General features: G+C 54.4%; 7 protein-coding genes across 7 annotated transcripts; 3 read left to right on the top strand and 4 right to left on the bottom strand.

The window, feature by feature from the left end:
- Positions 1–1,251: 1,251 nt before the first annotated feature.
- On the bottom strand, positions 1,252–2,658 carry rhp57 (DNA repair protein rhp57; the record flags this gene model as incomplete). Its single annotated transcript, XM_036634733.1, has 1 exon — positions 1,252–2,658. The coding sequence occupies one exon, from the start codon at positions 2,656–2,658 to the stop codon at positions 1,252–1,254; it is 1,407 nt and encodes a 468-aa protein (XP_036499095.1).
- Positions 2,659–4,958: 2,300 nt separating this feature from the next.
- On the top strand, positions 4,959–6,304 carry CGCS363_v002883 (uncharacterized protein; the record flags this gene model as incomplete). Its single annotated transcript, XM_036634732.1, has 2 exons — positions 4,959–5,383; positions 5,437–6,304. The coding sequence occupies 2 exons, from the start codon at positions 4,959–4,961 to the stop codon at positions 6,302–6,304; spliced, it is 1,293 nt and encodes a 430-aa protein (XP_036499102.1).
- A 775-nt stretch (positions 6,305–7,079) lies between these two features.
- YAT1 (putative mitochondrial carnitine O-acetyltransferase) lies at positions 7,080–9,768 on the bottom strand (the record flags this gene model as incomplete). The annotated part of the gene is made up of 3 exons (XM_036634731.1): positions 7,080–7,228; positions 7,287–9,299; positions 9,348–9,768. 3 exons carry the CDS (start codon positions 9,766–9,768, stop codon positions 7,080–7,082), a joined length of 2,583 nt encoding a protein of 860 aa, XP_036499101.1.
- A 6,407-nt stretch (positions 9,769–16,175) lies between these two features.
- dotC-3 (Efflux pump dotC) lies at positions 16,176–18,242 on the top strand (the record flags this gene model as incomplete). The annotated part of the gene is made up of 4 exons (XM_036634730.1): positions 16,176–16,548; positions 16,604–17,985; positions 18,045–18,192; positions 18,238–18,242. 4 exons carry the CDS (start codon positions 16,176–16,178, stop codon positions 18,240–18,242), a joined length of 1,908 nt encoding a protein of 635 aa, XP_036499100.1.
- Positions 18,243–18,907: 665 nt separating this feature from the next.
- On the top strand, positions 18,908–19,852 carry CGCS363_v002880 (uncharacterized protein; the record flags this gene model as incomplete). Its single annotated transcript, XM_036634729.1, has 1 exon — positions 18,908–19,852. The coding sequence occupies one exon, from the start codon at positions 18,908–18,910 to the stop codon at positions 19,850–19,852; it is 945 nt and encodes a 314-aa protein (XP_036499099.1).
- A 273-nt stretch (positions 19,853–20,125) lies between these two features.
- CGCS363_v002879 (Uncharacterized protein) lies at positions 20,126–21,100 on the bottom strand (the record flags this gene model as incomplete). Its single annotated transcript, XM_036634728.1, has 2 exons — positions 20,126–20,685; positions 20,749–21,100. 2 exons carry the CDS (start codon positions 21,098–21,100, stop codon positions 20,126–20,128), a joined length of 912 nt encoding a protein of 303 aa, XP_036500540.1.
- Positions 21,101–21,604: 504 nt separating this feature from the next.
- On the bottom strand, positions 21,605–25,132 carry rpc2 (DNA-directed RNA polymerase III subunit RPC2; the record flags this gene model as incomplete). The annotated part of the gene is made up of 2 exons (XM_036634727.1): positions 21,605–24,824; positions 24,897–25,132. 2 exons carry the CDS (start codon positions 25,130–25,132, stop codon positions 21,605–21,607), a joined length of 3,456 nt encoding a protein of 1,151 aa, XP_036500541.1.
- Positions 25,133–26,449: the final 1,317 nt, after the last annotated feature.

Raw genomic sequence — 26,449 nt, 5'->3', positions numbered from 1 at the left:
TGGAGCGAAGACTGGCAGAGATCAGAAAGCGTCGCGATCGGAGGCAGGCGGGGCGATTAAATGGGCGTTGGCGTGGTGGTGGGAGGCGATGGATTCTGGAGGTGTCGTGATGAGGTGTTGAAAGCAACAAAGCCGGTCAAGTGAGGTAGGAGTCGGACGGAGTAAGGCAGGCTGCTACGTCAAGGTTTCTAGTGCAGTGCAGCCAGGTCTGGTGGTGCTCAGGGTGGCATAAGGTACCTCTTAGGGACCGTAGTACGAAACCATGGACGGGCAGTGTTTGGTAAGTGGCCAGTGTCCTGTGCCCACCTCACAGTCCCAAGGTGCCTAGAGAGGAGTCCTGTGGCCAGTGTTCAGCGTTTACCTAGTCCACACGGGCATGCACACTGCAGGAGCAAAAGGGCCCACTCAGTCCTCCGTCAGATGTCACCGACGAATGAAACTCTTCGGAGCGGCGCATGAGCACGGGGTATCGCACGTGACTTTGCCGTTGGTCTGGACCGTCCTGAACTTCACCGAACACCCTGCCCACGCCTCCACCCTTCTGGCACCCGCGCTGCAGGAGCCAGGTACGAACACACTCAGTACGTAAGCAACTGTTGGTACTGACCGAGCCCAAAGGTGGTCCTTAATATCAAATCCCACGTCTCCTTTCCGTACCAGCCTGGGCAATGTTTGAAACACTTTCCGCCAGATGCTACACTCCCTGAGAGAACCATGAAAGCCTCCTTTGAACGTGGTGATTTATTTTCAGCTCTCGTTTGTTTCCAAACATCCTCCGTGTTTCTGTCATTTCTTTTCATCTTTGTGCACATTGAAATCTACGTTTCTAGCTTCTTCTGATGCTTTGTGTCAGATTTGGTACCAGACACGGCACGCCTGCATAATGCCGCCATTATATAGAGTATGCATGGTTTCGCTGACAGGACCCCACCCTCCGCGCTTCGTGTGGAGTTGCTCAGATCGCCAACTTCATCTCTAATCGTATGTAGTGTATTTATCACCTTTCCCCGTGTTGATTGTTCGTCTGTGCATATCCGAGTCCTTCGGACGACTGGCACCTCAACTGCTCGTCATTTGACACAGAGTCTGGCTGCTATCATGGCTTATGAAGGCCTCAAACAATACATCGGACAGTGACGGGCTCGGGGTGTGCAGACTGACTCCCGGAAGCAGGCATGCGTCCCTGTGCTTGGTGACGCAAGGGTGCCAGCCCGCTGGAGACATGACCGTGTAGCTGGATGAGTCCCTGATTCATCGTGACTCCTTAGCGATAACGGGCAAGCCATCGGCTTTCGTCTTTTTTGTGACAGCCTTCAACCCTGCCATCGTCACCGCGAACTCAACGGCGCCGTCCAATCCCTGTCCTGTCGCCTTGGCATGCGGAGCGAAGACCACCTTCATCCACCGACGCCAGTTCTTGAGCGCTGGCACCCCTCCGTCCTCAGCTTCATCGTCCACATGTCGATGAACTCCGTAGACCGGTTTCTTGAATAGCGCAACGCGGCAGGCGATCTGCGTCGACCAGACCAGTCCCAGACTTGGCGTCTTGAGGCCGTAATCGGCCAGAGGGTCGTCACCCCATCCTGTAAACCACCGTTGCTGATGATCCAATGCCAGCGCGGGCAGGGCTGGGGGTCCGACATCATCGAATCCGGGAGGTTCTGGCATGCTAGACCGCAACTGCTCTGCCATGGACGACGGTGGCTCGACAGCGGATAATGAAAAGTCTGGCGGCGGACCTCTACTCCTTGACGCCAGTGGGCTCTCTTGAGTGAACCTTACGTTGGTACTGGGCGGCGGCATTCTGGAGACCGCAAGTGGGCTGGAGAATCGATCCGCAACCTGGTTGGATACCACGACAGCCAGGTTGTACTTTTGAGCCAGCTCTCTAAGCAAGGCACCCAGCCGTGTCAACTCGTGACTTCGAGCTCCCATGTTTGATCCCTGGTTGCCCATAGCACCGCGCTCAAACTCAGCTCGGTAGTTGGAAGCAACGGAATCGAGAACGATGAGGCCGATGTTGCGTCGCTCAACTTCGACTGGGACTTGGAACTGGAGGATGTGCTCTTGTGATTCGAGATCAGGGGTCGATGTGCTTGAGATGCCGTCGAAAGAAGGTCTCTCATCATCGGGAAGATCCTTGAGTCGCGGGTTTGCTGACATCATTTGTGACAGTCGTCTGGTGGACAACTGAGCCTCTGTAGTGATGTACAAGGCGGGCCGACCAAGACCATAAGGAGGGGGTAGCTGAACAGCGAGTAGCAGAGACAGCAAGAATTGCGTTTTCCCAGCACCGCTCTCTCCCGTGATCTCGGTCACGTATCCGGTCGGCACCCCTCCTCCCAACGCTCTATCTAGGTCATCGTCGAGAGTGCTGATAGTAGACCATTGATTTTGCAGGTCTGTGAGCGATCGCTTGAGAGGCGGGCTCTCGTCCGATTCAAGGTGTGGGGGACCAAAGTTGCGATGAAGAGCGTCGACGACAGCTGCACATAGCCTCTTGACGTCAAGAAGCGGCAACTGCGTACGCTTGCCGATGTCAACAACATCCAAGGTCAGGAGCTCGGTGGTTGATATCTGGTGTCGTTCGAGAGTCTGCACGAGTCCAGCAAATTGCCTGACAGGAAAGTCAGGCAGGAGCTGCGAGAGGTCCGTCATGACATGGAGCAGATGTCTAGTGGTATGAGGCGGCGAGTTTGGTGCATGGCCCACAAAATCGGATCGTGTGTTGATTCACTCAGAGTCACAAAAGGACTCAGTGGTGATTGTCCAGGCACTGGGGGACGGATTCAGATGAGTGATCTGCAGCCTGGGACGCGTTGTTGACAATCAAGTCATCAGACTCGACAAATTTGTGTTATGAAAAACGGGCGGGAAGGAACACGTCGATGCTCAGCGCTGCATGTCGTCCAGGTACTCTGAACAGTCTCCAACCTGCCAGGGCAAGTTGTTGCATGCGACACGACCCAAATCACGGTGTTCACGGATTTCTGCAGCTTGTTACTGCAGTTGGAAGTTGCAGCTGCGGTTGCAGGGTTCCTTACCGACGACGATTGGGCAAGAGTTGGAGCTTGGACTTCATAGAGGGGGCGATTACGTAATCACAGACAGATGCCCATTCGCCAAGCAAACGTCTGCCAAGCGACTCTACGTTTTGTTTATGAGACCGCCAATTTTTCCCTGTGCTATACCGACTACCTTTCCTGTGGCTATACTCAACCTTACCGTCGTTACTTCTATTGTCGTCGCTTCTATCGTCGTCCTCGTTTCTATCGCTATCCTCATTTCTATCACTATCGTCGTCGTTGTCGTCGCTGTTATCGTCTCCGATAGGAGTAGTTCAGTACAAAGGAAATATAGCCGCGCAGACACAGGAAATTTAGGCCGTCTCTTGTTTATCGTCTGCATGGCCATCGACAGAAGTCTTGTTTTGGAGCAGCCTTTTGTGGACATTCCTTACTACCAACCACAAAATGGCACAAACAAGATCCTTGAAGCGCCATGGATCTTTGGCATATCAGCCTCGCCCAGGCCCGAACCGCTATCCGTTCCCACGTCGTTTGCAAAACAAGCCCCCGAATAACACGCGGAAAGACAGTAACGACGGCTTGGGAGTCCTCCATCCCAGACTCAACATGCACGTGTGAAATCTATTCTCTGGCAATTCCGCCACTCCGTCAGGCCACATTCCGGTTCCCGAGAGAAAACGCAGCGCAGGCAGCAAGTCTACTAGTGTACGGCTCTCGTGCGAACCATCAGACCACCCTTATTTCGACCTGACCCGAAGAAGAAAGCACAGGCCCGAGGCTGAAGTCTGCCTTGTACCGATGCTTGTCTAATTTCAGGTTGGATTGGTCGGTAAGCCAGGAAAGATAGTGTCTTCTCTGCTGAGGACCACTAGGCCAGGCTGGCTCAAGGGCGACAGTTCACACGCCGGACACGCACCGATCAGCCACTAATCTCGGGAAATCCGACTTCCAACGGCATGGTTTGTCGCTTGTAGTGCCCTTGCTATCCTGAAGGATTCGATCGTCATGTTCGGTGCTCGCGAATTCATACCGAACGAGACAAACTCCACACTTCCAACCGTCAGCATCGTCATAACCTGTCCACGACGGCCTCAATTCCTCCAAAGGTGCCGGAACCGTTGCCGTTAAGCGACGACCAAGAAACTCAAACCACGGGAATCTGGGAATAGCAGGACGTTTAGCAGAAATTCCCATATTGGGGCTGTGATGTGACGGCTTGGCAATTCAAGGGCGCCTGCGAATCATGTTCGATCAAAGTCTCAGAATGTCGTTTGCAAATGTCTCAGCTGGGACTGTTAGCTCTCAGCAGACCTCCGCATCAACCCCATCCACAGCTATCAGCGCTTGATACGCTGCTGAACTCTCCCTCTTTATCGTTTGTCTTTGTTTCCGCGTTGACCCCGCCTTCTCGGGCACGCTCTTTAAACATTCGCCAAGCGGCTGTCTTTCCCTTCTCTCTTGGTTCGCACTAACACGGCTTGCTCTATTCAGCTCCTGCAAGCCACAAGGAACCGACCACAACGCAATTGGTCTGGCTGAACCCTGGATGCCTAACTAGTCGCTCCCCTAAAGCCAAGCTTCCGGACTATGATACGAAATTGGCTAGCCTAGGGCTGAGCACCTTGCGATTCGCTGTCGAAGCCAACCAAGCATCACCGGTCCCCGTCGGTGCTCACATCAGTTGCTTCTATCAGCACAACTCGCACTCGGCCGCTGGCGTCCCGAGCATGTTGAGTAGGACAACAATCGAGCGTAGAGGACTGGGAACACAAGGGATGCCTAGTTTATAATGGCGTCCAGCTCTCAATGCCCAAGGGCCTCATTCTTCTCCCACCTCGCCCTGCTTGGTCTCCCTTGAGTTACTCCGACGTAACTCACAATTGATCATTGCTCGCCCGTCTGATCAACTTCAAACACAAATCAGTCATCATGGTGACTTCGATACGATCCATCGCAAGCCTGGCGGTTCTCTCTGGACTCGCCAATGCGAAACTATACGCCGTGCCCGAGGCAACTACAACGTTCAACCTGCCGCTCGACCAATTCAGCCCGCAACCTACGAAGGCGCCCGCCTACGCGGATCTGAGGAGAAGACAAACATCAGCCGCGACCACCGTGCTTGTTGCTCCGGATAACACTTGCGGATACATCTCCGGTCGTGCCGGCGCTGCTTACACTTGCGGTACTGCGGCCAGCTGTATCTTCTTCACATCGACCTCGCGAGTCAAGGGCTTCGTGGCATGCTGTGACGCAGACGACTGTGGTGCGCGCCGCACCTGTTACGACGCTCGGCAGATTTCTTCATCGAGCGTTTGCGACAATGGCTGCATGGTGGACAAGTATACCCTCAAGTGGTACGTCTGAAAGTAATGCTGCCGTCTTCTCTCAAGCTAACACGAACGTCCAGCACCAACACAGCAAGGCCATACTGCAACACCATCTCCTTCTCGGGCAGCATCTTTGACTACTGGTGCAACACCCTCGAAATCTCAACGGCACAAGCTGCTGTGACGACCTTTGAGGGCCAGACAGGGCGTACTTGGGTACCGCTCGCTCTAACGGACGACGCTACTTCGAGCCTTCGGGCCCCGAGTGCGTCCGGCAGGTTCACTGCGACCGGAACCGGCTCCCCCGCAGACCCAGTTGCTTCCGACCCCACCAGCAACAACAATAATAACAACAACGACAACGATAGCAACGACAACAAGTCTTCCACTCCCGTTGGTGCCATCGTCGGAGGCGTTGTTGGAGGCCTGGCTGTCATTGCTCTTGTCGGCCTCGCAATCTTCCTCATCCTCCGCAAGAAGAAGAAGCCGGCCCAGAACCAAAACCAGCAGCCGCCTCAAATCCAGCCCCAGCCCCAGATGGCTCAGAACAACTACCAAGGAGGACCCCCGCCTCAGGCATCCCCTCCTAACCAGTACGCTTCGACTACTCAATCTCAAGTGTGGGATCATAAGTACGGCGGCCCCCCGGGGGCAGGATACCCCCAGAGCTACGGCAGCACGTCTCCTCCTCCCCAAGGTGGTTACCAGCAGCCTGGGCAGCCTGGCTACTTCGTGGCGGGCAACATGGTGCCCGACCGCGCAGACACCACGAGCCCCATGTCCGTGTCTCAAGCAACGGATAACCGGTACAGCACCCAAACCGTCGCCGGATACCAGCCGCAACAGCCTCCTCCTCCGCAGCAGCAATTTGCGCAGCCGCAGCCTACGATCCACGAGGCGCCGGCCACCAACGATGGCCACCGGGGCCAGATGCATGAGCTCGCTTGAGCAGGCACGTCCTCCGCTTGTGCATGCTAGCTGAGGGGCAGGGATGTTGATGTGATGATACCTGTTGCTTTTTTCTCGTATATTTTGTGGCAACTTTCTAGCCTGTGCCGGCAATAGATGGAAACCAATTTTTTGTAGACCAGTGTATGACGGCAACTCCTGATAGAGAATCTCAAAATTGCCGGCCAACGGGATGGATTGTGCTCCCTGGACCCTTGCGAATGTACCATATGAGAGCGATACGTCAGTTGTGTGAAGACGAGGTCCAATCCCATGGTTCGCTTAGAGTAAGTATCACATGGGGACCACCTGGAAGAAAACGCCAGCGACTGAGACACTCCGCGACCACTGCGAAACTTCTTCTAGACTGCTGAATTAGTGTGAGAAATGTCTTGGTACGGCGCTGGGGTCCCAGATCTGAAGTCTGATGCGCGTGCCAACGAGCCTTGCAAGTAACGGTTTGATAAGCTACCTACTTGATTTGCACACCATGTGCATGTTATGCAAAAGTGAGTTGCGGATTTACAGGTGCAGGCCATAAGATCATCACATCGACGAACCATGCAAAGGTTTATCCAAATGGAGGGTATATTTCCAGAAAGAAAAGGGCTTGCTACTCTATGTGCTCAGCTTGCGCAAACTCGGGGGTGTCACAACATCCCCGTACTACCCAATACTCATTGTCCACGTTCCAGTCATACACAAAACGTGTCGTCGTACAACGTTACCACGTCCGTTTCAGGCAGCCAAATAGGAAAACAGACAAGTCGCCGGATCAGTAGTCGATCAGCCTCAGCTTCTTGCCAATCTCCCTACGACGCGCCTGCACCGCCGCACGCTCCGAGGGCTTCGTCTCCCCATTGTCGAGATTCTCGCCACGAGCCTTGAGCGCTTGGAGTAGCATACCGGCATCGAAGAAGCCATCTGCAGCGGCAAGTTAGCAAATACTCTACTGTTTTGTTTGGGTCCATTGGTTACTTACATCCGCCAATCTCGTCGTCTTCGCTAAGGGCAATGCTTTCTTCGGTGGGCGACTGTGTTCCCGTCGAAGATCTGGCAATCGAAGGTTTGATGGCGTCGTGAGCCGTGATCAGGCGGCCCCGGGACTTGATTCCCTTGACCGGCTTCGGGCGCGGCTGGTCGAGCTCACGGGCACGCGTCTGCCTGACGCCTGTGCCGCGGCGGGATGTGATTCGGAGTATGCGCCTAACCTCCAGCAGGTAGCTCTCGAGAGTATCCACGAAGCGCTTGGTTTGGCGATGCTTGCTCGAAACACAGATTGCGAGACCCTCATCCTTGATGATGTAGCCGATGCCGAACCCGTCGCCGGATGTAGGCCCAAAGCCAAAGTGTCGCAGCGATGGGTTGCCGCAGTTGGAAGTGGACATAATGGTGTTGTTCAGCTTGTCCCAGCCGCTGTCGGCGAAGATATGCGGCATCGAGGCTTGGCCGTTGCCGTTGCGAGAGTTGGTGCTGTCGCCGCGCGCGCGGCCCGTAGACTGCACGTCGACGCCGTTGAGGGAGAGGACCGAATCCCGTCCGGGGCTTCCAACGGCAGAGCCCGAGTCGCGCTCGGAGTAGCCGTCGATTGGGCTGGAGTAGCCATTAGTACTCACGCCACTGAGCTCTTCATCGATGGAACGCTGCCAAGTGCAGAAGAGGGCGTAGAGATGGCGGTCGCAGCCCTGCGCCTTTGCGCACTCCCTCGTGGTGTTCACGTGCCGCTGGCATGCCTTTCGTAGCGCCTCGACCTTTTGCTCGGCCGGATTGTCAGCCCAAAAGGTCTGGACAAAGTCCACTGATGCGTCGGAAACGCTTCGGATCGCTTCGGTCCGCCCGTGGAGGAAGATCTTGGTCATGGCGGGCTCGTATGTGCACTCAACCCGGCCGTACAAACCGTAGTAAGCAGCCTGGAAGGCCATCTGAACGAACGCGTCTGGGGAAAAGCCCATCGACGTCATAAAGTTCTTCCCGTAGTGCTTGAAGTCCAACGTTCTGAACTCATTCTGCTCAATGAGATCTGCGAGTCTCGATTCGGCGAAACGCACAGCTATGCTCAGCTCGGGGCTCAAATCCCACTCGAGCTTGTGGGGGGTTGTGCTGACTTCGCCGAAGCTGTCGGGGTCACGCTTCGCCGGGTCGGGACTCGTTGACGCCCAGAGGGTCGGGGCCTGGCCGTTGATGGTCCTCGCAAAGCGCAGTATCGTGTCCGTGTACACATCGCTGGCAAATCTCAGGACTGTGTGGCCATCCACACCAGTGTGCTCGAAGTTGATTCCAGCACTGCCGTTCTTGCAGACGATGATCTGCAGCTTGTCATACCATCTGTTCGTGCAGGTTCCAACCTGCACACCCTTCTCGACCAGACTGGTGCCACACAGCATGTTGCCGCAGAGAGCGTCAGCGTCGGCTGGCTCGGTATAGTCCAGACACAAAACAAACAGGGCGGAGTCGACTATTCCCAGGCAATCGGCATTGTTGGAGCCCTCCTCCCGTGTCAATACGTCCCTCAGCCCCGACCAGATCTTCCGATTCTCTGTGCTCAAAACACCCAAGGCTCCTTTTGCTGCATCCTGAATCGGAACTTGTGCTGCGTCATCGATGATTGTCTGCAGGTTGATTGAGACGTCCTTCTCAGTCATGATCAGGTCATGGTTGCCGTCCAAAACGTCGAACCAGTAGAATTGGCCGTGGCACATGATGACGATGTGCCTCGAGTCGGGGTCCTGCTCGATCTGGCAGCCATTGTCGGTAGGCACGCGCGCTGTACCGAATAGCCTAGAGTATTGGTACATGCACAGAGGCTGACCCTTGATATTGTCTGGGGGAAGCTCTTCTTTACGAACGGCACGAACGAACTCCAGAGCCGACACCACGAGCGACGCCGCTCGAGTCACCTGGTTGTTCCTCGCCGGAGTTGGGTCATCTTCCAGCAGGAAAAAGGGGTTTAGGTTAAGGACAACCGGGTTGTCAAAGTTGAGGTAAGAATCATACCCTAGACTAGTCAGCACACTCAAGGAAGCCGTCTGTGCTGAGAACTTACAAAATTGTTCGATATAGCTGGACTTGTCTACGGCATAAGCCTTCAGCTTCTCCTGCAGAGCTGGGCCATCATTCTTCAAGAAATCCTGTACGGCCTGCCTAGTGTCGGAGTGCTCCCGTCCAGACTGAAGCGGCTTCAGAGCAGTAAGGTACTTTTCGCAGGTGACCTCTAGTTCTGGGATGGGTAGTTGCTTGAGACTATCTTGCGCGGCAAAGGTGACACCGCCGTCGACGGACTTGTCCTTGTAGACTGCCATAGAGTTGGCGTCCTGGCTGCTCCTCGTCGGCTTTGGTGACTCGATTTGTTTCAGAAGATCAGTGGTATCGGGAACTGAGCGAGGAACCGAAGAGTTGTTTAGGGACTTTTCGAGGGTCTCGCCGAGAGGCCTGGGTCGCGAGAAGATTCTAACTTGAGTGGGCATTTTTGTCAGCGGCGGATGCGTAGCCTCTTTAAGCGTAGAGGGGCGAGACGTTGGTGCTGATATTCAGTCCGCGCAGCGCCGTGCGGTAGAAGTAATGACAGTCTTGGAAGCAGTACGCTGGCATTACACTAGACAATGCTACGACATATGGGTATACTGTGGGTAGACTTGCACGAGGAGAAAGGGAAAGAAGAGTCGGCTCGGTTACGGCGCGGGATGGACCAGGAATATATCAACGGGCCTAAGGAAGTCGGAGGAGAGACCGACGAGGTGCGGCTAGGTAGGTAGGCAGGCAGGCACTAGCATGCCAAGAGCGGCACTCTACCAAAGCAAGATGGAGATGAGATGGGAAAGGCAATAGATGGGATCAAGTGGAACCCCCCACAAACCAGACTGGGATGGGCTGGCGTGCAGTTCCTCCGGGGTCCCGGGGTCTTGTCCTCGAGGCACGTCTTTCACATGTGCAACAGTCTTGGGGCTTGGAAAGGTACCGCAGAACCGGAAGTAGGCGCTTGACTGGGGTGGCGAGAGACAGGAAAACGGGGAGGGGAGCAGGTGGGATGGGGGGAAACTGGGCTCTGCTGGCTGGGTCTGGCCTTGGGTTTGGGGGCTTGTGAAACTTGCTCCGCAGGGCCGACGTGAGATGGTAATTTGGGAGGAGACCAGTTTCGTAAACTGCCGAGACTTTTGTTCTCTGGATAAAGGTATCAGGACAGGGGAGAGGAAGAGAAATGCCACCTACCGGCACGGTGAGCGATTGCGTGCGGCCGCTGGCGATGCCGAGTGGTTCAATCTTGACGGCCAGTGATTGTGGAAATGATTACCACGGTAGAAAACACCTGGTGTAGATAGATGGTTGTGGAGGATCGGAGTGGCTGGAAACAGTCAGCCTCTAGCCTAGACATTATGACTACTCGTCCTTGAACGTGACAAGCACGAGGATGACACGAGGAGACACCGGGAGGGATCGGTCAGGCATCCGTCACTCACCTCTCTGCTTCGGAGTGCAGATGCTATACGGATATTTGCGCACAGTCTTGTTGTCTGCTGGGAGCAATCTCACTGCTGGCTACACACTAGCTGCAAGGGACTGTGTTTGGCCGCGGGAAGAAGAGAAGAATCGGGTTCAACGGGGGCGACGGGGATGCTGGAAAAAGAGTGCCTGGGTCGGCTGCAACGATGGCAACGTTTGACGGCGATACGGAGGCTAGATGGTAGGTCGAAGGTAGCCGTGATGCAATCAATGCGACGGGCGCTTCTGGAAATTCGACGTCAGGCCTCCACCACCCGGCGCAGTGCAGGTGCAGGTAGGCAGGCGGATGCAAGTGCAAGTGCAGGTGCAGGTGCAGATGATTCGGCTCGGCTTGGCTTCGCCGCTTCAGGCTGGTGAACCCCACGGGGTTCTGGACAGGCTAAGAACACTCTCTGCGCAACAGTGCAGGACGTGGGCGTGGACGTGGACGTGACAGGCGCAAGGTTGGAGAGCCTTTCGGGCGAAGGGGAATATCGAAGAACGTGGCAATGGCCGCCTCTGGTTGGACGGACGGATCGACTGCTTTTGATGCCACCACCCGAGAACAGAAAGGCAGGCGACCGGGGTTGTGAGGATTGAGTGGGTTGCGACACTCAAATGCCCTTCCCTCCTGCTTGGCGGCTGACTGACTGACTTCCGGCGCCGAGGGGTGTGCTGGCTGGATGTGAGTGCGTGCTCGTTCTTTGCTCGTGAAGATCCTCCGGGGTCTGCACTAACGTCGGCCGAACAAGACGGATGATAGACTGGCCTCAAATAGACTTCCCCAGCAATCCCGAAGAGTTCCGACGTGTTGGCCTTAATCACGATGAGAGGCTACTATCAAACCTCATCCAGAACCGTGAATTCCAAACGGCGCGGCGTCAGTCGAGAACCAAAAAAAGAGAGAAAAGAGGGGAAGATGAAGATTGTGGGCAATGATTCATTCCCCCGCGGGATGGGCTTATTGGAGAAATCGCAAGGGTCGCAGGGTGGACAGGGGTCACCGCGGCGGGTTGAAAGTGGGAAATGTGGAGGAGGTTGGAACGGGGATAGCTTCCCCTGGTGCGAGGTGACGATGAATGATGGCAGACAGAGAGTCCAAGACCGAATGTGACTTGTAACCCTGTCGGATCCCAGACTGCGGTATTATTGAAGTTGCTGCCCACTTTGACTCGCTGACATGTGCCCAGTTGGCAGCCAAGAAACCACGGCGATCAGGACCAACGGGAAGTCTGTCAAGTCTTGGGTCGCTTTACTCACAACGCTTGGTGCCGACTTGGGGTTTGATTGGTATGCGGGGCCTTTTCGTGTGCTTCTCTCCCGCGAGCCGAACACAACACTGAAGCGACTTGTGTGATTTGAGATTCTGCCGATGCGTTGGCAATAGATAAGGAGTGAGAGGGTGCTGTGCTATATGTGTCGAAGAAGTCTATCATGCGGCAATCAACACAGTAGCTATGCAACGCACTGAGGCGGCGGAAGCCATTGAATCATACCAAGCCTCCTGCGTTGCGATTTTTTTCCATATCCCCGAATGACTGACTTTACTACTGTCCACAGGCGAACGTTGATGGATCGGTGATGCATAACGACTTCTCTTCAGCGGGCTGGACCGCCCCAACCGACGCCAATGCGCTTCTCCGGGCCAAGACCGGACCAAAGACCAGCTCTGAGGTTCTCTGATTGCCGGTGACATTTCCTCCCCGCTCAAGGTGTTCGGATCAAAGGACCAAGACGTGGTGGACGGCACGACGGGAAGGTCGCTAACTGTGAGTTGTGGATAAGGGCCGAAAACGGCTGGCGCCTGCCCCGGGGCACCGCGGCCCAGGCCTTTCCCCCCCCACGGCCTCCTTGTCAGTGGGCTCCAAGCCCGTCCCTACGGGTCGCAACAGCAGTCACCTGCATGCGCCTAACGTGCGCTTAGTGGCTGACCCGTCCCGCTGCCAGCTGACGCTGAGATGGGATCATTTGCAGCCCGTCTGGTTGGTCCGTTTGAGACCGTCCGCCAGACCACCTCGCCGTTTTCTCCCTCCGCCGAGAAATTCCCGGCGTTGCGGAACCTGGGGTGCGGGTGACACAGCATTCCACGTCTTTGTTCCCCGCCATCTTGATTGCATTTGATCCATCTTGCGTCGTCTTAGCTCCTGCTCCGATTCCCGAGTGCAACCCGGTGTCATCGCCACATTGCCCGGGAGGGCAGCGGGAACTCGGCCTTGGATGAGTGGAACTGTCCCGTTCGGCCCCACTAATGATAACCGGCCGGACCGCCGGATCAACCAGGTCATCGTTGTGGACAGTCTCAGCAACCAAAGACATGATTTGAAAGTAGGTTGCATGACATGTTTCAACTATAGAATCCCGAGTAGCATTCGACTTCTAAACCCAGGTTGTCACCCATAGTAAATGCTTCTTGCCATCCAATTGCGTCTCACTTACACCCACAATGTCGCAAATAGTAGAGGGGCTTGTACAAGCAAATACTATAAAGACGAGTGACCAATTACATACGCTATTGATGATGATCTTTAATGAGTGACCTGATTATTCACACATCAAGCCTAATGAAGAGTGCGTCGTCCGATAACTAGCCCACGTTGATTTGATTGCGCCCCGTCTTCCCCGTCGCTCACTTTTTTTTGGTCCTAAGGGCCTGTAGACAAGATTTCATGCCTATTATGAGGCCTAATTTTAGAGACCGCCTATTTTTCCTGTGTCTGCGTAGCTATATTTCCTATGTACTTTATTACTCCTATCTGAGACGATAGGAATAGCGACGAAGACGACGACGAAAATGACGACGAAGACGACGACAAAAACGACGGTAAAGATAACGACGAAGACGACAATAAAGACAACGACAAAGACGACAAGGTAGACGATAATAAAAACGATAATAAAGACGAAGATAACGATAATAGAAGCGATAACAACTATTAAAGCGACAACAAATATTAAAATACAACAATAAAGTAGAATAGCTATAGGAAAAGTAGTCAACATAGCACAGGAAAAATTAGCGGTCTCTAATTTTATGTTTATTCAATCATTAGCTCATTAGCTCACAGGTAATAAAACTAAATGAGCGTTTCAGCTTCAGAAATATCCACAATACTCAGGTTAATCGACATGGCTTGTAGCTGCTATCGTTTACCCTGCATTTCATTTAGTCGACATCAAATTAGAGAGATTAGAGATTGATCACTTTCATCTAATATCTGAACCACTACGTTGTCGTTCGGCTCTGAAGGTATGTATTCTATAAATAGCAAGCAACCATGATCATTCTTATGGAACACTACGGAGCTTCAAGACTTCAGGCCAGCATGGCCCATATAAGTTAATAGAATGTTACTGCTTATCATGTCCACTTTCGGGGAGCCTAAGGTATTCAGACGAATAGGGAAAGTGACAGAGACGACGGGCATTATCAAAGATAGCAAGTGTCAAGATAAAGATCGTGACAGCGACGAGAACTATAACAACATGAACAAGATCGGAAACATCAAAAAGGCTGGAATGACAAGGGTGACTATATGGGTGAAGCAACTGGTACAACTCGCCGCCTACTTATCCAAAACCCTCCACTTGGACAGTAAATTTTTTTTTTTTTTAAAATACCAGGCGTGTCTAGTAGACGTAAGCATAAGCCCAAGTTGGGCATTTACAGAACCAACCCGCAAGCCGCAGACGATTTCCCCACCTTAGCTTAAGGCAAACCGCGAGGCACATTGATGACTTGGCTTCTAGATTGTGCATATCAAGTAAACAAGACGGTCTGGCAGTGACCTCACACTTAAGGTATTCTCGCATAGAATGCGAAGGCTTACGCAAAATATTTTGGAACGCTGGTTGTCGATGTGCACTAACACTATTCACAACAAGTGCTGGGTGAGCCGGTGGCTATGTCTGGCCAGATGGCCAATGGTATTGGTAAGTATTAGGAACGTGGCTCAACAGGCCTCCGCTCGAGATCAGCACGTAATCTGCAAACTATCCGGCTAGTTCTGAGACGGGGCTTGCGACAGTTCATGGAGATCACGAGGAATGCGAAGCCACTGGTGTCGACTTCAGGCACCAAATCCGCCTGCCGGCTTTCACTCGATTTGGAGATGCAGAACAGCAACCCACGTAATCCTGATTATGATCTGTTTTTCAGCAGGAAAAATATCAGCTCGCTTGAGAGCTTTGGATATGTGACTTGGGATGAACAACAGAGTTCCTACATGAGATGACAGGTCTCATCTGCTGAAGTGCTTCCTTTCATACCGGACGTTTCGACCAAAAAGAGACAAAATTCCAGCCGTTGGAATGAAGTGACTCAACCTCAGTTGAATCGCAAAGTCGACATGCGGAAATTCCTTTGGCGTGCCGAGTTCCGAGAAGCGATGCGAAGTGGAAAAGAACTTCGGTGTAAAGAGGCGCAGTGCTACCTGAGCGATTCCCTTTCGGGCATTCGATTCGAGGTCCACGCGCGTGGTTCAGCGAGATAAGATGCAAGGAGAGTCCAAACGGTAGCGTCGTAAAGGCGGAGTTGTATTACCCCATGCGAGAGATGCACGTCAGCCGCATGTCGTCCACGACGACGAAGCTTAGCGGACTGCCTGCCGGGATGATTTGGTGAAGATGCAGTCAAAGGATCGAGGAGATGCGCCCTGAGCCAAGGCGGCAGGACCCTTCGAGCTGCCACCGCTCCACCCTCGCACTCGCTTAATTGCTTAGTTCCTCTTCCAGCGGGGCCATTCCTCTTATCGAGCCTATCTACTGGCTGAAATGCGATAGGGCTGGTCATTCTGGCCCAAGCTCCAAAATGCTTGTCCTCTCCCGGCAACGCCTCGTGGACGGGAAGGGCGACGTACGAATGCGACGAAAGCGACGGAGTCTCCCCATCTGGCACCTTTCACAAGGGCTCGGGCTGTGCTGTTGCGTCTTCCGCATTGCATTCTCTGCCATTCATGGGGCTTGAGCCTGGCTGTCGCTCTCCCCATTGCACATCGCCAGAATCATGGCGGCAACCTATTCCGATAGGCCATGTCGTAGGCCTCCCTGCCTGCTCCCCTCGCTCATTCGACTAGACTGGTCGTCTTACCCGTCCGGTGGCTGATTTCATTAGTGATGGATCTGAGAACCTGGTCTCCGAGTGGATGGTTCTTCATGTAAACTCCCTTACCTTTGGCCCTTCGGGCGTAAGGTATATAGGAGGCGTCCATGTCTCTGATCTTGTTGAATTATGCTCACCAACATCATCCATCTCTTTGTCTAGACTCGAGGCTCTTAGCAACAGCTGCATATAATATAAGCCTTCCGTCCCACTATCAAAGCTTGTTCTGCAACTTCACTCGACTACTCTAGGGCTTTCCTACAGCTCAAAATCTGTCTTGAGACGAGTATCGCCGACATGGTCTTCATCTACTTGGGCAAAAAGGCCTACCGCGCTATCCAGGCCAAGAAGAACGCCAACCAGACAAAGACTGCACATACACTTAACGCCGCTGTAGCTGAGGGGGACATTCCAGAGGATGTCGCCAGCGAGGGCGCCACCGACCAACACATCGGCACTCAGGGCAAGGTGGAACGAACGACGAGCAACTCAACATGCAACCACCAATACGACACGACAGCTGGAGCATGTCCGACTTGCAAGTCTGAAAGCAAGGCACGACTGGTCTACAGAGTCAGGATCTTCGCAGGCCTACTTCTGCCATTCGTGCTGCAAGCTCTGGATGTCACTATTGTTGCGAGTGCGCTTCCTTGGATCGCAGCCGACTTTCGTCCGTCACTTTCCGTCTAGATCCTGCTATAAATGCTCAGCTAACAGATCGGCAGGTGAAACTAGTCAGCTGAACTGGATCATCGCCGCCTTCAACCTCACATCTGCTGCGTTCATTCCCTTCTGGGGCCAAATTGCGGATATTTTTGGGCGTCACACCTCCCTCCAGACCTGCCTGGTCCTGATGCTCATCGGCAGTGCGCTTTGCACCGGGGCCCCCACCTCCGCCTACGCCGTGCTCCTCCTCGGCCGCGCCTTTCAAGGACTCGCCTGCGCTGGACTGAATGTTCTGGTTCGTATCTGCATCGCAGACCGAGTGACGCTGCGTGAGAACGCCAAGAACTGGTCCATCTTCTCCTTCTTCGGTGGTGTCATCGGCTGGGGACTTGGTCCTCTGATCGGAGGCCAAATCACCTCAAAGTCTCACTGGAGATGGTGCTTCGGACTCAATCTGCCCATCGCTTTCGCCAGCATGCTCATCATCTACTTCGTCCTCCGCTCCGAACTTCTTGGGCCTCAACCGATTCCCCAGCTTGACGAGACGACAGAAACGGGCAGACGCACCACCTTTGCGAAGCGTCTTCAAACGATCGATGTCGGCGGCCAGTTTCTCTTCCTGTTCGGCTTCGGTCTGTTGATTCTCGGCCTTTCATGGGCCGGCGCAACGTACGCCTGGGACAGCGCCGCGGTGCTCGTCACCCTCATCCTCGGCTTCATCATCAGCATCTTGTTCATAGTCTACGAGTACCACATGGCTCCCGGCAAGTTTCTCGCTCGTCATTTCCCTTCCCAAAAGGCCATGATTCCGTGGGAGCTAGTCCGCACAAGGGACATTGGCCTCTTATTCTACACATCCTTCGCCACCGGCATGGCAATGTACTCGGTCCTCTACTTCTGCAACATCTACTTTACGATGGTAAAGCTCTGGTCAGCCGACCAGGCCGGCACGCAGCTGCTGTATTTCACGCCTGGATTGGGCGTCGGAGTCTACGTCTCCGCCTTCATGTGCAACTCATGGCCTAGGAAGACGTTCCCTCCAATCTTCCTCGGCTCGATCTTGGAGATGGTCGGTATCGGCTTGATTGCCTGGGCCATCTCCACCGAGCACGACCCGACCGTCTACGGAATGATGGCCCTCACCGGTGTCGGCACCGGTCTCCGTGTCATGCCGGTTCCCCTCCACGGTATCGGTCACTTCCCTAAGAAGATTGCAGCCGTCGTCTCCCTCATGGCCGTTGCCTACCCCTTTGGAGGCACTGTGGGCTTGACGATCTTGACCACGGTATACAACAATGTGTCCGGCATCAGCAACGATTCCCCTCTGAGAGACTTCACCACGTTGAAGAATTTGCCGGCTGCGGAGCAAGCTGCAGTCACCCACGACGCCAAGATGGGTATTGTCTGGGCCTACGTCGCCATCTGCCCCTTTATGATTATCGTGAGTTATATCGTCAGCCAGTCTACCATGCACAACAATCCTAACATGTCTCTCTCTAGTGCACAATTACTGCCTCATTCCTGGGCAACGTCTACATTTCCAGGACCGAGAGTGAGGGGCAAAATGCCATCTACAGAGGGGTGTATCTGCTCAAGCCTTTCCGCAAGGATGCCGATAAAGAGATCACGACCACAGAGCACCATTCGGGTGATGAGCGTATTCCGAAGTAGTTGCATGCGGCGGCTTACAGAGCATAACGTTGGAATGTTTTACGATTTTTCTTTGTCGGGCTACTTGGAATTAGGAGTTACAATACCCGATTGGAAAGTTGCATCCAAACAGCGGAATAGATCAGAATTGGGCATCAGGGTCTGAATTAAGTACCTATCAAATCATGGCCTGGGTTGTTATTCATTTACCAACAGATGTCTTTCAATCGCATCTGTTGCGTATGACGCTCGTTGCCACGTGATGAAGTCTTGATGTGAAATCCATGCCGTAGCACAACACTCCTGATCCGAAGAAGAAAAAAACAAGATCTGGCTGTCACCTCTTGAATGGAACCGACAGCAGGGAATCAGACGGCAATACATCTGGGCGCAGATCCTTATCCCGACGTGATTCGCCAGCAACGACGCCGAGGCGAGGTGGCCAAGTTGGCCCGAACGGGAAAGTGGGCTGTTTGGCTGTCGCAAAGCACCGCTCCGGCCACGCTCTGTACTCACTCCAACATCATCTCATCCGCCACAAAGCGACCTTGCCCCCGTGGTAATCCCAATCATCACTACCATGATTCCAGTTCCAATATCGTAGATTCACAGCGCTCCGGACCGCCCCTTCTCGGCCATATCTTATAACCCGCGCTGCATCTCACACTCCCCGCCCACTTCCCTGCGACTTGACCGCATCTCATCGTCCCGCCATGACATCCCAGATCGAGAACCCCCCGCCCCCCCTCCCGGACGAGGAAGCCCACCTCAAGGCCCTGACGTCCGCCTCCAAGTTCTGGCTCGAGTTCTCCGTCTTCAACGACGGCCTGGACGCCCCGCGCGCGGCGTCCCTCACATCCGCCGGCGCGGGGGCGCACGAGCACTTCCACCGCTTCCCGGACCTGCCCCCGGAGATCCGCCTCAAGATCTGGTCCTACCTCGTCGTCCCCCGCGTCGTGACGGCGTGCTGCTTCGAGCGGGACTCGCGCCTGCCGGCCCGCCGCCAGGCCTTCCTCGACCGCTCCGGCGGCGCCTCGAGGGCCGAGGAGCCGGCAAAGGAGGGCGTCGTCTTCAACCCGACGTGCCCCGTCATCCTCCGCGTCTGCCGGGAGTCGCGCGCCCTGGGGCTGGAGCACTACGAGCTCGCCTTCGGGTGGAAGATCTCGGCGCTGCTCAGCGACACGCCCATCGCGCGGCCGCCGCGGGCGTGGTTCAACTTCCGCCTCGACTCGCTGTACCTCGTCGGCGAGCTGGAGGCGTACGACCAGTACGGCTTCAACTCGCCCATGGTCTACTTCCTCAAGAGGGAAGACACCAAGAGGGTCAAGTACGTCGCGTGCGCCTTTGAGGAGCTGCACTACCCGGAGCAGGAATCCGACCAGATCTTTGGATGCCTGTGGCACGTCGTGGATAGGTTCTCCGGCGCCAGGCGGCTGCTGCTGGCCGTCACGCCGAGGGACGAGGAGGGGATGAAGGGGTGTCTCATGCTCAGCACGGATAACGTGATGCAGAAGATCTGGAACGGCTGGATATTGGGCACGACCGTGACAACGTCCAGTCTGGCAGACACGCAGATTCTACTGGTGAGGGAGTGTGACTTGGCGGACGCCATGGCGTCGCATGCTGAGGAGGATGAGAACAAGAAAGCGAGACGGTAAACTCGCAGCATCTTTTACCTTTTCCTTTTTTTGGGGTCACTTCATTGCATAGTCAGGAGTTTAAGCGTTCTTTAATGGGATTTCTTTTGGTGTTGTACAATAGTTTACATGAATAGAGGAGATGTGGTGGTGATGATGCCGCCCGCGTAATGATGATTGAATGAATTGGTATGTCCCGTTACCCCAATAACGCCCTGTTTTCATTGCGCCGTTTAACCCGTTGCCGAATCTCTCATTTTCACTCATCATGTAGTGCTCTCATTCCTTCTTGGCTCAGCCCTTGCAAGCAGGACTCGGGCTGTCATTTCCCCTCCGCATCCCGCCGAGCAGCCAGTCCGTCAGCCCGACAACCTTGGCCCCCACGCCCTTCTCCCAGTCCCCGCTCTCCTGCACCGTCTCGATGGTATGGCTCAGTATCCTTCCCTCCGAGTCGAACTGGAACACGAACAGCCCCGTGAAGGGTTTGTCGCCATCCTTTTCCGTTGCGGCGCCCCCTGCCGTTGTCGTCGTGGCCGAGCCGTTCTTCCCACCGGCGCACCACCTGACGACGAGCTGCTCCGGCACAGCTCCCGAGCGCAAGGGCGCAAAGGGGAGAGGATGCTTCGTCACGCGCTCGGAGATGATGGACAACCGCACATTGCCGACCAGAGGTAGCCTGTTCCAGGCGATCGGGGCGCTCCAAAGAGCGGCTGTATAGGCTACCCTCCCGGAGACGGTTGGTAGGTGAGGATGCGTCGTCGGAAACAGGTGGAGGGAGATGTTGGGTGCGAGGATCTCCTGGGGGAGGGGTGACTGGAGGACTTTGGGGAGGTGTTCTTGTAGGACGCGCAATGCTGTTTTTACCTCGTATTAGTCTTCTCCTCATTCTTTCGTTACGCAGTATAGTTTGGACGTACTCTTGCCTAGATTGGCATTGTTTTCGTTACCAGGATTCTTCCCCGGCTTCCCGCCGTCGGCTAGCACCGTGTTGGAGGGGTTGAAGTAGCGCTTCGGGAGCTCGCCCTCCTTCGTCCTCTGGCGCGCAAGAACGAATGGAGGGGGAGGCGGGGACGGGGCTGTTGCGGTCGCTGCCACCGCGGCTGCCTCAGCGACGGTAGCAACGGCGGTCGAGGGATGCGTCGGGACGTTCGGCGTGTGCAGCGAAGTGCTCGTGGGGTTTGCGCAGGAGGACCAGAGCTGTGAGGTCAGCGGAGACGCCGCGGCGGCGCGCACGCCTGAAGGTGCCGATGTAAGACGCAAGGCGGCCATGGGACCTGAAAGGCAGTTATCATGAAACAAGACTGATATGCATTGAAGTAGCGAAGCAGCAAAAGAAAGCGATGACAGCGACGCAGCAGGGCAGGCGGAAAGAATGATGTCAGGAAGAATGCGGAGGATGGAACAGGCGGAGATAATTTTGTAGGGGTGGGCAGCAACGCAGGCCAAGCTACTCAAGGTAGCTCTGGAAGGCCCGTGGCCCAGGAAGGTTATCCTTTACCTTAGGTAGCTAGCCGGGGTTGCGGAGAGGGTCCCGCATGCCCGGCTGGACACCCCGCCCCACCTCGACATCGGATCGGAGACGACATCCGACTTCCATGAAGATTCGAGAACGTCACGGTCGCGGGATGTTGTGGGAAATCTTATTCTCATTGTATTGATGTTGCTCATATTCTGTCTATTCTTTTGTGGGACCAACGCTACCAAGTAGGCAAAACTCCGATGACCATGGGCAAATGTGATACACTTCAGGTAATATACACGTCGTGCCTTTTCTCACCTCGGGTGAGGGAACTCGTCCGCAAGCTGCAACCGCACACCGACGTTCATACTGATCAGCTCTTGAACCAGAAGCTTCGCAGCATAAGGCATCGTCATTTGTGTCACCTCCCTGGTGCTCTTGCAGGTGTGGCAGTAACCCTTGTAACCGAACAGGCCGCACTGCTGGCAAATGTCGAGCTGGGTTCCGTCGGAACTAATCATCAGACGTTCCAGAAGCAGCTGAGAAGCACCGTACGCGATCAAACAATCACGCTCCATCTCTCCCAGACGAAGACCACCGTCTCGGGAACGACCTTCTGTAGGCTGGCGAGTGAGGATGGCTCTGGGACCACGCGAACGCGAGTGCATCTTGTCCTGCACCATGTGCTTCAGACGCTGGTAGTAGATGGGACCGTTGAAAATGTAGGCCTCCAGCGGCTCTCCTGTGATACCCGAGGTGAAGTAGTCCTTGCCTTCCCATGAGAAGCCATGATCCACCAATGCAGCACTCATCTGCTCCAAGGGGTGGGAGCGGAAAGCGTCACCAAAACCATAGTCCTTGCGTCCATCCAACACAGACGCCTTGCCCGTCAGGCACTCGAGAAGCTTGCCGACAGTCATTCGAGAGGGGAAACCGTGAGGGTTCATGATAATGTCGGGAACCAGACCTGTGTCGGAGAATGGCAGGTCCTCCTGGTCCACAATGATACCGACGACTCCCTTCTGCCCGTGACGAGACGAGAACTTGTCACCAAGCTCGGGTCGTCTTGTTTGTCGGGTTTGGACCTTGACAACCATCGTCTCTCTTTCGGTGTGAGACACCATGACCTTGTCGATGTACGCAGGGTCAGCTATTCTGTAGGAGATGGACGAGTCGCGGAACTCGCTAGGACCACGATCCATCCCGATGCCGGTCGATCCCGTGTCAAGAGGGGTCTCTTTCTTGATCATGGTCTCACCCGAGTTGATCTTGTAGCCTACAATCGCCAGACCGTCGTCATCGAGAGCCTCGTGCTTCTTTGTGCGACCATTCTCGTCATTGACGGGGTCTCCAATTCGCTCGCGACGTCCATTGGGGTATTTCTGCAACTCGGCGGTGTACTTGCGGAAAACCTGGCAGCGTCCAAAACCACGATCGCAAGACGCCTTGTTCAACACCAACGCGTCCTCAATATCATAGCCAGAGTACGACATGACAATAACAGTCGCATTCTGTCCTGCGGGAAGCTTGTCATAGTTGACCAATTGGATGGTTTTGGAAATGACCATGGGCCTTTGAGGGTAGACCAAGGTGTACAGAAGGGTATCAATGCGGTTGAACTGGTTATATGCAATAGCTCCAATGGCTTGCTTACCCATGGCGCATTGATATGTGTTTCTGGGGGACTGGTTGTGGTGAGGGAAGGGAATAAGACCGGCAACGGCACCGAGAACCGTAAAAGGCTCGATTTCCATATGAGTCGTGGTCATGGTAACGTCTGTTTCGTAGAGAGCAACAAGCGTGTCGTTCTCCTCGTTTACATCGAGATATTCGACAATGCCGTGTGTCAAGAAGTCGTCAAATGTCGCCTTGCCCAGTTGAAGAAGCTTGAGATGCTCTGCCTTCAGCTTGGGCTTACCGTTCTTGACGATAATATACGGCCGGCAAATACGTCCTTCGTCAGTGGCGATGTGAACTGCGTTGAAATGGTTGTTGATGTGGATGCTGACGAAAGGAGAGATCCAGCCTCGCCTCCTCATCGTTCTGAACTTGCCAGCAAATCGCTTCGGGTATCTGGTCAGGGCAAATGGTGTTCCGTTGATGTGGATAACGAAGGACCCTTCGCGATGCATCTCGCCACCGGAAAAGTTTCTGATGGGCTCAACGCCGGCATCCAGCGTAAAGACCCATCGTTTCACGGGTTCCTCCTCGACATTGGTCGTGATATGTGTCATGAGCGCCAAGTTCTTCACCAAACCACAAGCTTCACCTTCTGGTGTATCCGAAGTACACAGCATACCCCATTGAGAGGGCTGAAGTGCACGGGGACCAGAAACTTTGCGGGTCTTTTCAAACTGACTGCTGATACGAGTCATCATACCAAGTGCGCTGATGTAGCTGAGACGACTGAGTACGTGGGTGACTCCAGCCCGGTTCATGTTGAAACGCTTGACAGTCCAGTTGCCCGTTTGGATAGCGCGGTTGATGCCCTGCCCAATCATGTTGGCATGGTTGCTAATCATGTTGACGGCGTCAAGCGGAACAGCTCGATTGTCCTTCTTGAGGACCTTGTCGATGCTGCTCTTGACGTTTCCGCAGAATTGCTTGAACAAATCTTCAAACAGCAGAGATAGCAGTTGACCAGCCAACTCAAGTCGCTTGTTTCCAACGAAGTCTCGGTCGTCAACGAGGCTGAGGTTGCTCTGCGCCATGAGAACACGTCGCGTCATGAATGCGACGTACACTGCCTTGGGGTAGAAGTCCAGCCCCTCGATGGGAACGTGGGCGATGATGAGGTTCGCCAGAGCGTCGAGAGCCTCTTCGACGTGGTTACGTCGGACTTGCGCAGAGAATGGCACTCTGCTCTTGCCCATCTTCACCCTCGCGCCGATGTACTCGAGAGCTTGCTGCTGAGTGTAGACCCCAACCTTGGTCGCCTCTTCAAACTGTACAAGAAATTCGTCTTGATACTTGCCATTGTCTCCGGCGACGAGCTGCATAATCTCATAGTCGGAGAGACCTCCTAAAGCCTTCAGGATGATGACGATTGGGATACCTTCTACCAAAATGTTGGCAGTCAGAAGGATGCGGTCCTTCTTCAGCGTGACGTACGTCTTAGATTTGCGCTCGTGAGTAGAACTGGTGACGGAGGCGGTGATGATGTTGTTCTTCTCGTCGGCTTCGACGATGACTCTGTTCTTGCTGAGCTGCTCCTGAATAAGAATGACCTTCTCCGTTCCATTGATAATGAAGTAGCCACCGGGATCAAGAGGGCATTCGTTCATGCGAGACATCTCTGCGTTGGTAGCACCGCCGAGTCGGCATATGGAACTCTTCAACATGACAGGCAAGCGGCCTAGGGGAACGTTCTTGCGCACAATCTTGGACTTGTCGCGAATGTAGGCGATGTCAACCATGATAGGAGCGGCGTATGTCATGTCGCGCAGGCGACATTCCATTGGTGTGACCTCATTCTGTGCTCTGATGTCGTTGAAGTCGACACGACTGGGCTTCTCAACCCTGATATCAGTGAACCTAAGAAATTGGTCAGCGCAGTCCACGGTGTGAAGTTGAGATGAGGGCGGTGTTGGTGTTGACGGTACATACTCAAGCCAGAAGGAGCTGTTAACATCGCTGCGAATGATGCGGTTGGCACGAACAATCTCCTTAATCTCGTTTTCGACAAAGAAGTTGTACGAGTCAATGTGCTGCTTGACGAGACCCTTGACCTTGAGGAAGGCGGGCAGAAGCTGGAATTTGTCTTCCTTGGTGGAGATGGGATCTGTGAGCTTCTTTCCGTTGTAGAACGGCTCAAGTAGAGCCTCGAAGCCGTCGTCTTGCATGTTGAATGTCACCGTCGACTGCACGTAAACATCATGTGTGGGCGACGTTGATATCGCGTTGTATGACTACCGCAGAAGAATTTTGAGGCGTCGAGAGCTCGAGTCACCTTGGTGAGAATTCGAGGAAGGTGGCGGGCAGCAGCAAAAAAGTTTGGCCCCGCGATACCGGGTGCTGCCAGCTGCCCCATCAGATGGGACGGGACCGCGACGGCAAGACGCGCCACAGACATCAATGCTGCTGACTGTGCGAGTGAGTCTTTGTGTTCTTATCGCGAATCGCGTCACGTGCCGATAACAGAGCAGGAGACCCACTCTTCCACCTCAGCACGTTCCTCACCGAGGTGAGCCATGAGCCCAGCTGGGAAAGAGGCTGCATGAAATGGCCGTGGCACCACCGTTGGAGCGCTTGAATTTACTTTTCAGCCTAAGGTTATCAATCTGTTCATCCCAACCTCTTGGACTGGTTCCTGGACTAGCCGGGGCACAGTTGACTCAGGCACGCTGCACCGAGAAAGTTGATTAATACTGTCAAAACATATCATGGAAGGTTCCATAGTGGTATGATACTCCAGGGAATGGTCGTTGAGAAATTGCCAGGTCATCTGTCAATCGCTTCACCGGTGGGTTCAGTTGCTCCGGTCCTCAAGTCTGGGTCGAGCCGTGACAGCAATGGTCATCCAGGAGGTAAACGGCAGAGAGGACTTTGGGGGTCCCGCTCCATACTGTGTGCATCGTGCATCCATCGTGCATCGCAGTAGAGCAGGCTCGGAATGACCAACATGGCGCACGTCTTATTAATTGACTGACAAAGTGGATATCCGCGAACGCGCGACTTTGCATGCCTCCCTCATTACCTAGTCCCAATGAAGATTCTGCCAGATCTAGAAGTAATCCGTTTCACGCAAGCACTCAAACACTTGTTGATAAAGGGTAAGGCATTTTGACAAGGTCTCTTGCCTCAAGCGGTTGACGATGCTAGCAAGGGGTGGGGGTTCCTCACTTTTACAGGGCCTCTCGTAGGTGGGAAAGCCGAGCCAACAAGGGGGGAAGGCAGCAAGATGGTGACAGTGCCCTGGGCGCTTGCTGCAAGCCCCGCCATCCAGCATCTTTCCTCTCTACCTCATACTTTACCCCTCCCACTCTGCTCGGACGACAAGCCTGTCTTCGTCACCCCTCACTTAAGCCATTCCCTTGGAATGCGCCTGTCTAATTGATTCTTCGCATTTGCCGCTATTAGCGCAGAGACACATTGGAATGACGAGCACGCTCTTGAACACAGCAGAAAGGCTCACCCGCAAACAAAGACAAGCGTCAATC

Source organism: Colletotrichum siamense, assembly GCF_013390195.1.
Source record: "Colletotrichum siamense strain Cg363 chromosome Unknown KSG_Cg363_contig02, whole genome shotgun sequence".
In the NCBI taxonomy this organism is placed as follows: domain Eukaryota; kingdom Fungi; phylum Ascomycota; class Sordariomycetes; order Glomerellales; family Glomerellaceae; genus Colletotrichum; species Colletotrichum siamense.
This window is presented reverse-complemented; position numbering and strand designations above follow the sequence as displayed.